General features: G+C 34.5%; 2 protein-coding genes and 1 long non-coding RNA gene across 4 annotated transcripts; 2 read left to right on the top strand and 1 right to left on the bottom strand.

Annotated features, from left to right (window-relative positions):
* Positions 1–3,689: 3,689 nt before the first annotated feature.
* Positions 3,690–5,399, top strand: LOC145134266 (high mobility group B protein 3-like). Of its 2 annotated transcripts, XM_079069140.1 has the most exons (8): positions 3,697–3,831; positions 3,894–3,940; positions 4,261–4,324; positions 4,468–4,575; positions 4,671–4,728; positions 4,805–4,849; positions 4,922–5,065; positions 5,197–5,399. In XM_079069140.1, exons 3-8 carry the CDS (start codon positions 4,263–4,265, stop codon positions 5,260–5,262), a joined length of 483 nt encoding a protein of 160 aa, XP_078925266.1. In that variant the 5' UTR covers positions 3,697–3,831; positions 3,894–3,940; positions 4,261–4,262; the 3' UTR covers positions 5,263–5,399. The 2 variants fall into 2 exon arrangements, with proteins under 2 accessions (XP_078925265.1, XP_078925266.1); XM_079069139.1 differs by lacking the exon at positions 3,894–3,940 and having other exon boundaries at positions 3,690–3,831.
* Positions 5,400–8,028: 2,629 nt separating this feature from the next.
* Positions 8,029–9,566, bottom strand: LOC145133759 (UPF0481 protein At3g47200-like). The gene has a single exon (XM_079068722.1). The coding sequence runs from the start codon at positions 9,517–9,519 to the stop codon at positions 8,212–8,214; it is 1,308 nt and encodes a 435-aa protein (XP_078924848.1). The 5' UTR covers positions 9,520–9,566; the 3' UTR covers positions 8,029–8,211.
* A 161-nt stretch (positions 9,567–9,727) lies between these two features.
* On the top strand, positions 9,728–10,733 carry LOC145134673 (uncharacterized). The gene is made up of 2 exons (XR_013719263.1): positions 9,728–10,296; positions 10,389–10,733. It is a non-coding gene; the product is annotated as an uncharacterized LOC145134673 (long non-coding RNA).
* Positions 10,734–12,377: the final 1,644 nt, after the last annotated feature.

Raw genomic sequence — 12,377 nt, 5'->3', positions numbered from 1 at the left:
TCGAAGTTTTCGATTCATCCTGGTGAGACGAAGATGTATAGATATTTGAGACTCGACTATTGGTGGCCCTGCATGAAGAGGGATTTTACTTGGTATGTGGAGAGGTGCTTGACTTGCCGGAAAATCAAGGCCGAACATTAGTGACGTCACAACACGATGCAACCATTAGATATCCCCATGTAGAAATAAGAGCAGATTACCATGGGCTTCATCACCAAACTACCAATGACGACACGCGGGGTTGATGCGATTTGTTTAATCCTCGACATATTGACCAAGAGTGCTCACTACCTTCTGATTCAGGAGAGCTCTTCCGCTGAGAAGTTGATGATTTCTATGGTTTCTGATTAAGATGTCCGTTTTACTTCCATGTTTTGGAGAAATTCCATGAGGAGTTGGGTACATGGTTTCATTTTAGTATTGATTATCACCCTCATACTGATGGACAAAGTGAGAGGACTATCCAGACCCTTAAGGATATTCTTAGAGCATGTATCTTGGATTTTGGTAGGATTTGGTATCTGTATACCTACCTTCCTTTGGTTGAGTTCTCTTACAACAATAACTATCATACCGGTATTGGCATGCCTCCTTTCGAGTTTATCTACTGGAGGAAGTGTCGGATATCAATTTGTTGGGATGAGGTTAGGAAACAAGTGGTGGTGAACAATAATGTATTATTTTAGTATGTGAAATGTACCCCACCGATCATCACCATCATCATTGTCAGCGAGTACAATTTTACTAGGAGAAACTCAAATGTAATACTCGTGTATGTAAGACGTGCCCCACCGATCATCAATCTCATCGAATAGAGTTCTACTCTCCGTTCCCATTACACACATACCATTAATAAGACACTACCAAGTATTCAAACTTAATGGAACTAAGTAACTAAACAAGGTTGTAATACCCATAATCATGCCAAAGTTCATGTCTATGTAAGTCTTATCTCATCACTAACCAAGACTACAATGATTATAATCTACTTCCAATAATAATCTGTTTTAGGCAACATTGTCCTAATTTAGTGTATTTATTTAACACAATATTAGGTATTAATTTACATTTATATTCTCAGAAATAACAATTCTTATTATTATATACATCTTATCACACATAGAACCATATCTAGTTTGCACACCATATATATATATATATATATATATATATATATATATATATATATATATATATATTTTCTAGGTAATAGGCATATAATCCACATTTAAACTTTCGACAAATATTTAATACTTTAATTAATACTTGTATTAAAATCATGTTCATGAAAGTAACTATGCACTCACCTGACTTAGGTGGATGATTGGTGATTTGGGAAGCTCTTCGCCTATCACTTTAGATTTTCCCTTTAATAGACCTTGGTATAGATATAACTAAGTCTTAGTCTTATTTTTCTTGCAACTATAACAACGATAGTCTAGATTCCTAAATAAAACCAATGTCTACATCAATATCTATCATGTAAGGAACAACCATGTAAGATCATATCGGAGGTAGGGCCGGTTTGGTATACAGAGTATATTGTTTGAAGATCTCACTTTAAACACCTTACTAAATCTAGCATAGAAATCATTCCTGTAAGTAGATCAATCAGTATTGTGACTTGAAATCACTGATAAATCTTATTTAGAGATCATAATAATGACTATGAATATAAATATAAGTTACACTTGAAGCATAATAAGTGCAGCTTAACTTACAGAAATTTTATTGAAAACTGGAAAATTTCGTTGGCAGAACTCCGAAACAAAAAACTCTATTTCACCGGGCTATCTGGTGCTCTAGAGCCTCGCTACTAGCTCCTAAAAACTCCTAAACTTGGGCCTCAAGAGTGTGGGGAAATTTGAGTGAGAATGGAAGATGTATAAGAAAGTTGCGAGGAAAGAGTGAGATTTTTGGCCTATATATAGCAATTCAGGGTGGCACGCCATGTCTGGTGACATGGCCGTCTCTTCTGCTGCCACGTTTCACATTCTGCCTGGTCCACATTCCCTGCTTCTAGAAGGTGTGCGCCGCGCAACCTACCTGCAAGTAGCGCTTCTCGAAAAACTTCAAAAAGTCGTATATGTTTCATAGGAGCTTTGTTTTCGATGTTATTTATATCCACACGTAGCTATCGACGAGTACTACAACTTTCATTTAGACTCGTCGACTAATTCTCACTTTATTTTTAAAGTTATATTTTTAGAGGGATTAGATTGTTAAACTCCATATAAAATTCATAACTCTTTCATACGACATCCGTTCTTGACTGTCTTTATATCGACATATTCTTATTCATAAGATCTTCAACTCTCGTTTAGATTGTTTTGACTAACAATCGACCAAATATAATTTCGGTTTCAGTGTTCGCACTACTGCGCTAAAACTTTAAAAAATCATAACTTCCTCACACGAAGTTAGATTTAAGCATTCTTTATATGCCAGCTCTCGCTTTTACGATTACTACGAATTTCGTTTAGATTACTTAGGCTAATAAGCAACATATCTTTGATTCACTATTTACGACACTCATGGCTCTGTCGGTTTGATCGCGAAACTTCGAAGAGGTATATGTTCTTCATATGAAGTCGGATTCAAGCGCTCCTTATATCCACGAGATATGAATTACTACTACTACTACTACTACATATTTAGCTAAGATTATATTTTAAATGCCTAGCCTGAATTCGCGGATGTTACATCACCAACCTAAATTCATTTAGATAAATGGCTTATCAAACAAAGCTCTTGTGTGCACTTCAATACAAACCGTATGAGATACTCGATTGTCGACTATGATGTGAAACCGAAGGAAAACCATGAGTGATTAAAGCAAAAACAATTGCAAAAGCAAAAACGAACCTCCACAAAGCATAAGCAACCACAATTGCCAAGGAAGACACATAAATACGGTAGCGGTGGCGGTTGAGAGTGGTAATGGTGGGAAGTGTGAGGCGGAAATGGTTTTGAGAGAATAAAATCCACCATCTGTGTATTCACATGTATTTGAAGTAATCCGGTGAGGGAGACGATGAGTTATGACTCATCTATGGCCGTAGCAGTTTAGAAATATAGTTAGGTGACAGAGGTAGTAGCAATCCAATGAACAAAATTGGTAAGTTCCACAAAATGTTTTGGTCAGAAGTTCACTATTTTTAAATGCACATATTAATATGTATATAATTTTTAAACTTTATTTTTTATAACTAATAAAAACTATATTCGAAAGAATTTAAGAAAAATTGTTGAAACATTAGTTTGAACTTTAAATAGCTTTAAACAAATAGTTTATAAATTAAAAAAAAAAACTAAAAAATAAAATAGCTTGTTGCATAGCCTAAATATGTAAATAAAAAATAGTTGAAGGACAAAATTTATGAAATGCTCCAATTTGAATCTTAGACAAGATTGAACAGGGTGATGAGTCATCCGGTACACGGAAACACGTGAGACGACGACGTTAAAGGACACCGGATTCAAGAGTGGAACACAAACATATTGATTACATTGCCACGTGCCAGGAGATTAAACAACATGCAAAATATTCTTTTGTCGTGGCACACACCGGATAACTCCTTGCAAATGACCAACGGTCCAATGTGACCCTTAATTTCAATTTCACCCCCTTCAAATTGAGTTAATGACACATTCAACCCTTATTGTTCAAATATACTTCTCTTGTCCTACCGGCAGTAGCCAGTAAAACAACGCTCCTTTGTCGGTCACAATCACTCATCCTTAACACTCTCTTTCGTTCCTCCAGAATCGTACTGTTTTTGGCTCGTTTTCACTTCAACGATCACAGATCCTCCTCATCTTTCTCTCAAGGTATGCGTTTTTACTGATCAAATTTCCAGTTCTTGTAATTTTATAGGTGTATTCTGCTTCAGATTGTTGAAATGGCTGCTTAATTTTCGAATCAATCAGTTCAATTTTGGTAAAGTGGTTTTTTGCCTTTTCTGTTCATTTGATTCCTGTTCTTGCTTGTTAATTTATCAATTATGTTTTTGAAGTAGTTGTAAAAGCTTAATTAGGTCTTCTTTCCAAGTTGTTTTGCGTAAGCGATTCATTTCGTTTTCCTTTCTTCTTTTATTCGAAGTTTTTTTGATTTCTAGGGTTGTTAAATCTGCAATCGGTGCTATTTCACTGTTCGTGTTCCTTTTGCTGATACATCGCATATGAATTATGAAAGGTTGTTTTGATCTCAGTTCTCAAAGCAAAATTCTAATATGTGAAGCGATTTTGTTTGGTTTGTAGATATGAAGGGTGCAAAAGGTAAAGGTGCAACAAAAAGAAACGCATTGAAGCCTGTTGATGACAAGTTAGTATTTTTGCACATCACAAAAGTGATTTTGAGCTATCAATCAACTCAATGAATAATCCTTTCCGATTTGTTGTTATAACTCTTCTTTCAAAATTGAGCTTATATTATGATTTATGAACATGAAATCTTCACTTTTTCAGAAAGGTAGGGAAGAAAAAGGCTGTTGGAAAAGGCAAGGCTAAAGGAGGAAAAGCAGAAAAAGATCCAAACAAGCCAAAAAGGCCTCCAAGTGCCTTCTTTGTTTTCCTGTATGTGTACAGTTTCTTTTTCATTTTATCATGGATGATGGAACTGGAATATAGCTGCTGCTAATTGAGGACATATTAATGTATTTTCATTTCAGTGAGGAGTTCAGGGTGACATTCAAGAAAGAAAACCCCAACATAAAGGCTGTTTCAGCTGTATGCTCTCTCACTCCTCTGTGGTTAAATTTTGGGTATTGAAATTCTTTTAATCTTGATTTTATGTAATTTCTAGGTTGGGAAAGCTGGTGGAGAGAAATGGAAATCTATGAGTGCATCTGTAAGTATTCCTAAGCTGAATTTGTAATATGATTGGTGTATTGTGTTTAATAATATTCAATCTCCTTTTCAGGAAAAAGCTCCATTTGAAGCTAAAGCTGCAAAAAGAAAATCTGAGTATGAAAAACTGATGAATGCATACAACAATAAACAGGAAGATGATGCTGATGAGGAATCTGACAAGTCAAAGTCTGAAGTAGATGAGGAAAGTGGACAGGTATTCTTTGTTTATAAACTTTTAGGGTTTATTTTAACAAACTTTTTTCTTTCTCACATACTATCATCATGTAGATTAAACCTAATAGTTTGCGGGTAATTAATAATTAATATGTTGTCTAAAATGAGTAGGAAAATGCTGATGTTGATGATGAGGAAGATGATGATGAAGATGATGATGATGAAGATGATGATTGAAATTTGTAATACATGAAAAATTTGTGTGTTTTTATTTCAGTCTTCTTTTGCAAATGTAACCCTTACACTTTTTCCCTCTTCAGCCTAATGTAAACTCTTAACTAAGTTCTTGCAATGCTAGTTTAGCTTAAAATTAACATTTTAGTGTTGCTTAATTGTTCATTTTATATTTTCATTGTGCATTGAATTTTAATCAAATTAGGTGTTATATATGTTATATGCTATCTTATCATTAAAGAAAGTGATGCATATTCAAGAAAGTGTATTGCTCAAGATTGTTATACTACCCATAGCAAAAGGTTACACATGTATATTCAAAAAATGAATCACGTAACCAAGAAAATATATGTGTATTCAAAAAATGAATCACATATCAAAGAAAATATATAGGAGAAAGACATGATAAAGATTTCGGATAAATTTACCATTTAGTTGGGACAAACCTAAAGTTTTGACAGGATTAGTCTTCCTAGTTGATGTCTAAATTCGAGAAGGATGCCCACATCCACAAGAGTTTGTATGATCAAATAAATATGTTATGGTCTTTGAAATATGTGGAAGAAGGGCAATCAGAAGAGAAGAATTCATTCGTTCATGAAGAAACCCTAAATCGATTTATATAGAAAGAATATTTCACTTAATGTTTTGCCACTAATTATTATGCCATGTCATAATTGTTAGGCAAAGTCATCTTTTAACCTATAAGAGACGGTTATCAGTATGTAGTATTTGAACAAAACATATTGTTTTTTGGTGTTTTTTTTGTATAAAAACCTTATTTGGATAATGTTTTTTTAACATACCAAACTTGGATTGTGTTTTTAAATGATTTTTGAAACATAGTTACCATTTTGAGTCATTTCTTTTTGTTACCATAAGGTGAAATTTGAACAAATTGTATAGTTCGTTGGTGTTTCTTTTGTACAAGGAATTTACTTGGATGATATTTTTTGAACTGGCAAAACTTATATGGTGTTTTTTAAATGATTTTGAAACATATTAGTGGGAAAAAGTTTTGTGGTTTAAAAAAAATTATATAAATATGGAAATTATGAAAACATGTTTGCTAAAAATTCAAATCTTTTCTAAGAAAAGATAATTTTTTAATTTTCAAAATTACAAGTTAATCAAGAAAGTAATAATTATTGTTTTTCATACATCTTAGATTCTATTTTGAGATAATTGAATAAGTATTATTTCGTTTGAGACAAACTCCATTTCTATCCTCTTTTCAAAAGTTCCAATTTTTTCCTAAAATATAAACCGTACATTACATACACACAAACTCCTAATCCCTACCTCTACCCTATATCCACGTCTACGTACGCCCACACTCACACCTCCACACCACCACATCCCTCCATGGATCCACCCCGCCCATTGGTTCTCAACCGCACCCTAACGGACAATACCATCCACCCCACACCTATCACGACACCCCACACCCACCCAAAGATGTTTTTTAAAATAGAAAATGAAAACACAAATAGTTTTAACCAAGTATGTTTTCTAAATTTCTATTGAAACTGAGAATTTCATTCATTTTTATGAAAACTTTTCAAAAAAGCTCAAAATAGTTTTCCATCTATAACCAGACACACCCAAAACTAGGGATGAGCGTTTGGACATCAAACCCGAACCGAACCGAACCGAATTAGGCCCGGATAAGCAATTCGGTTCGGGTATCAGGTATCTATATTAGGCTTATTTGGCACTTGGAGTTTTTTTCGGTCTGGGTTACCCAAATAAAAGCTTATTCGGTTCTAAATACCCGATCCGGAATTTCAGTATGTTTGCAGAAATTTAGACAACTTTGAACTCTCATAGCGCCTTTGTTATTTGCCTGATTTGCCTGGTTTTTTTCCAGCTTGTGTTTCACAATTTAAACTACTACTTATATAGTTTATATGTTATTTTTGGTTATATATGTAATGAGATACATACATAAACACGGGGTATTGAAGCTGAGTTTTTATTTCAACATAGGTTGTTATAGCATCATTGTTATTTGCCCGATTTACCTGATTTTAGTGTTTGGATTTTTACATTCTTATATCTCAAGAATAGTTAATTCTTGTTTACAATGATTAAAAGAAAAGTGAAATCATTTTCAGTGTATATCGAATATTTGGTCCGTTAATATGAAAACAAAAACATACAAAATATATAATTCGTGTTTACTGTGTATGCTTACTACACAAATTTGACATCTTTTTGCACCTTTGAAACCATCATATATACTTTTATTATTTTTAATCAATAAATTTGTTTCGTTAAAAATTTTGTTATTGAATCATAACCTATAAAAGTAATAAAAAATACAGTGTTTATAATCATATTGTAAATGTTATTCGGGTTATGGAATCATAATACAATTTATTTGGTTCTTAATTTTTAGTTATATCAGGTTGTTAATCATATTGTGAATGTTATTCGGTTATTTAATAACCGACCCGAACCAAACTCGTATTAGGTTAATCGCTCGGGGTTTCGATTCCTCCAATTAGCCTTATTCGGTTTTCGGTTTATTCGGGGTTGGGTCGGTTCGGTCCGGTTCCGACCCAAATAACATCGTTACCAAAAACCCCAATTTAACTAAATCGTTGTACATTTCACCGAATGGAAGCATATCAACCTAACATTTTTTAATTTATAAGTTGTTATGAAGTAATAGGACGGGGCAATTGTGATAAATATATATAAAAATGTGGGTGATACAACTATTCGCAAGTGTGTAATAACTAACAAAAACATTACATTTCTGAATGATAGAAATTTTGAATATATAAATCTTAAAGGACAAGTAATCACCATGTTTTGTGGAACCCATCAAGATGAAGATTGACATAAACATGTTGCAAGCGTTAACAAATAAGAAAGGCACATCTCAAAGCAATTCAAATCAACTGCAGGTTTCTTCCAGCAGCTTAAGAAAAAATTAATTTGGCACTACGTGGCATTGACAGTATATATGGTCTGAACTATGGTAAGAGCAAAGAGGGCGATACCAGCAAGTAGAGCAATCATATTCCATGGACTACTGAAATATGTACGCTTCAAAGCCGAGATATTTTTGGGCCAGTAACTATTGTAGTGGGTATCCATTTGTCGCCAGATATCAATGTAATAGAAACTTAATAAGGGAAGTTCTTTGCAAATACTATTCATCATATTTGCAGCCTTTTCATTTGAACCTAAATGGTTGACAACGACTTTTGAGTCTATTAACTTTGCAATGTCTTCTTGATTATCGACTAGCATATCCATGGCCATAGCATACGAGGTGACATAAGTACGAAATCCAGAAGACTGCTCATAAGCAATGAGGTTCCTTAAAATCAACTCAGTGAAGTTGTCAATACGCAATACTGGCATTCTGAGAGTAGGTTTCCCCCAACACCACGAAAAACATGAAAACTTAGAAGATTTGAACTCCATATACATTTGCCATCTTTCATGATCTTGATTACATTGAAAGATCATCCCTGCTCTCTCCAGTTCTACAGTCGAGTGGATTGCTGAACTTGGTAATCCTTGTGAAGGAGAGTATTCTACTGATGGCCAGTAACACCTATCCAGAAAACCAAGAATATGATCAAGAGGTACAAATGGGTACACGTTGCTGATTGTTATGTTTGACTGAAAGACGTTGAAAACTTGTATGAGTTGAAGGATAAGATCAGCAAGAGAGGCTGTAGGTTTGGATTTCAAGATGGTGCAGTCGAAAATGTCTTGAAGAATAAAGAAAGGGATCAGCTGGTTTTCAACAAGCACGAGGTCGTAAACTATAGATGAGCCACGCAACAAGTATTCTAGTTCTGGTTCATTGCTGGATTCTGAAAGTACGCCAATGAATCCAAGTATGAAACAAGCATCCATAACCATCATTTTGGCAAGTTCCATGTCAGTATAGGTGATCTTCGGGGTATAGGATGCCCTGATTCTGTCTACCGAAAAAGCCACCTTCAGCACACATTCTTTTAGTGTTTGCTCAACTGGGGAATCGAGAGGATGCAATAGTTCATGCACATAAGTTGCTTTCTGGCCTTCAAATGCCTGTAGATTTTCGTTTTCTTTGTGAAGAGGACCTATAGAGACCACCCTAGGGTTGAAAGAAGAAGGGTTGAGATCCCGAAGGCCACTAGGAACAATGTTAATAGATGTTGAAAATAGGTCGATAGGAGTTCGATTTTGTACAGAATCTAGAAGACCTTGAACGGTGTCGTCAATGGAGATATTCACATCTCCATCTGCCATTGGAATTTGTTGTACAGATAGAGATTCACACCTCGTTAGTCAGCTGTAAATTGAAATACTAGTTCGAGCTTCTTCTTGGTTGGTACTTGGTCTATTATATGAGTTTATAGTCTTTTTTTAATATAGGAATCAAATATATATATATATATATATATATATATATATATATATATATATTATTAAGGATATTACCCACTTCTTGAAAATTAAGAGGTACACCATATATTAAGAGGTACACCGTATATTATCATGTACCATAATAGCATATAACCAATCTTATACGTATTATACTACACGGATCATATACATATTACAGTACAAGGACCTTACCTAATCTCCTAAACACAGCTGCCATCTAACCTATTCACATCGACACCACCAAAGATGCAGTGAAGACTTCCCCTTTCGAACTTCATCCGATGCTTCGACGGAAACCCCGGAGGCAAACGTAGATCAGAAACCGTCATTTATCAAGTTTTTCCGTTCGATTGATTGATCCGTGGAGGGAAACCTCTGATCTTGATCCGTTGTTTGAAAAAAAAAAGGAAAAATTAGGGCAAGATTTTTTAGATCTGTAACGGAGGCGGTAATGAACCGATCAAACCTCTGCTTTGGTGAATGCCCGTGTGGAGTGGAAAAAAACCCCGGAGGCGCACGTAGATCAGAAACCGTCATTTATCAAGTGTTTTCGTTCGATTGATTGATCCGTGGAGGGAAACCTCTGATCTTGATCCGTGGAGGGAAACCCCGGAGTGGAAAAAAACCCCGGAGGCGCACGTTATACCCTTTTTCTATCTTGAGCACCTTTTTTAGTCGATTATTATACTGGTTTCTCAAGTTGAATAGTGTTTGTTTACAACAATTTGTAGATGAAGTGATGGACCTTGTGGAATTGAATCCATTGAAGGATGCGTTAGTTGGAGAGCCGCCTGAGGTCTGGAAACCTCATGGAGATGGTGGTAAGATTGTTCCATTGCCCGGTGCGGGTAACCCAACAACCGACGGATTCGGGTCAGGTTCTGGAGATGGGAATTGGGGAGGGTCTAATTTGGGTAACAGTTTCCCAACTCCAAAGGAGATCTGTAAAGGACTTGATAAGTTTGTTATTGGTCAAGAAAGAGCTAAAAAGATTATCCTTCTTCTATCTGTAATGTTCTGGTGGCCTAAAATAAATTTTGTTTTCTTGTGATTTTGATATAAATGGTTCTTTACCATTTTGAAAGATGGAAGCTTATTTAGTTTACTCAGTAATGCAGTTGGAATAATTTGAAAAAAGAATTTGTGTATTTGCTCCTAAATATTTAGCTGGATATGAAAAGATGTTTGCTTATAATTACATTCATACATACATACAGGTGCTGTCAGTGGCAGTTTACAATCACTACAAGAGGATCTTTATGGACAGTTCACAAAAGTAAGCACATTGTTCCCTGTGTTGTTTGATTTGGAGAAAGCAATCTGTTTGTTCCATTTTGAGTATGAAAAAGTGATGAGTAAGGTATAAAAGATAAAATTAGTGGAATGTGGAGCATGGGGAGAATAGTTTGTGGTAAATGCTTCTGATATATGATATTATTACAACTTGCAAAGGGGAATCTATAAAACAAGTAGTACCATAATCTAATGCAATTACTACTAATTTTGTTTGGAAAACCAAACCATAAATCTTTACCAAATACGATATCATGAATTGAGGAGGTGATAGTGGAAATCAATTAAAAATATTTACTTATTATGCTTTGAAAGCTTGGTAAACAAGTCAACTATGCATAATTTAACTTAAATAGACCACTAATTTTTGCTAAAATTGGATTTATGGGAACTAAATTTGAATTATTGAATTTCCTTAATTATCTCTCTTTTTACATCCGGATTCCCCATACGTTCTCATAAAAATCATCGCCTACATCGCTCTATCACCGCTTTCACCACCATCGATTGCAATATCTCCACCACCTTCTATTACAAAATCAGTTTTGTTGGCTACCTTTTCCGCTTAAACTTTCACCTTCGTAACCATATGCAACTTCTCCCTTTCGATGCCAACACCAAGTACAAGTTATTGATTCTAGGTTTAGACATATTTCTTGATTTTTTTAACTATCTATCTCTCTATTATTTTGTTTTTCTTTTGCGTACTTTTTCTTTGTGAAGGTTTTTAGCACCACCGAACAGGGTTCGTATCCCCTCAGTCACCATTGCTTCTAAAATCCTAAATATCCAGGTTCTATGATCATTTTCGCAAATAAAATGCTTTAGGTTATTGAAAGGAACCCCTTTCTAAACTTTCATATTTCTGAAAGACCTAAACTTTCATATTTCTAAATATAGTTACTCCAAAACATGCTACATACATATTTATAAAACATTATCTTACATTGATAAAGTAATTACAAAAGATTGGATACAAACCGACTATGTTTTAATATTTTACATAACTACCCAGGATATTGTAAATTTATACAAACATAAACAAAATACAAAAGTAATATTACAACTATTCTAAACCTTCCAACAATATAAGACTATACCGGTTACTTATTCCCTGCAATTTGTTAAACATTGAGAGGGTAAGCGGCGACGCTTAGTGAGTTCAATAATAGATACAATATAACGTTATCCCATATATATACTTCAATATGCCAGAAGCAAAGAGGAACAAGGAACAACAAAGGCATAATGCGAAAAGCTTTCCATATCAATCAATGAGACGTAACAATTTCCATACTTGATATACAATCAATAAAGTTTCAGCACAAATGACACAGGAAATACTCAGGAATATCATTTTGCTAGAATATTTAGGCTTTCAGCCTTATCTTAGCATACTACCGAAGCCAAAGTGATGCATATGTCAT

Source organism: Lactuca virosa, chromosome 8, assembly GCF_052849685.1.
Source record: "Lactuca virosa cultivar CGN04683 chromosome 8, Lactuca_virosa_CGN04683_v6, whole genome shotgun sequence".
NCBI classification, from domain to species: Eukaryota; Viridiplantae; Streptophyta; class Magnoliopsida; order Asterales; family Asteraceae; genus Lactuca; species Lactuca virosa.
Note: the sequence above shows the minus strand (reverse complement) of the source record. Positions and strands in the feature narration are given on the sequence as shown.

Coding starts and splice junctions, on each gene's coding strand:
- LOC145134266 (XM_079069139.1), top strand. CDS start 4,263: ATGAAGGGTGCAAAAGGTAAAGGTGCAACAAAAAGAAACGCATTGAAG. Junction 4,576..4,670: donor AGTGCCTTCTTTGTTTTCCT/GTATGTGTACAG, acceptor TTTTCATTTCAG/TGAGGAGTTCAGGGTGACAT. Junction 4,850..4,921: donor GGAAATCTATGAGTGCATCT/GTAAGTATTCCT, acceptor TCTCCTTTTCAG/GAAAAAGCTCCATTTGAAGC.
- LOC145133759 (XM_079068722.1), bottom strand. CDS start 9,519: ATGGCAGATGGAGATGTGAATATCTCCATTGACGACACCGTTCAAGGT.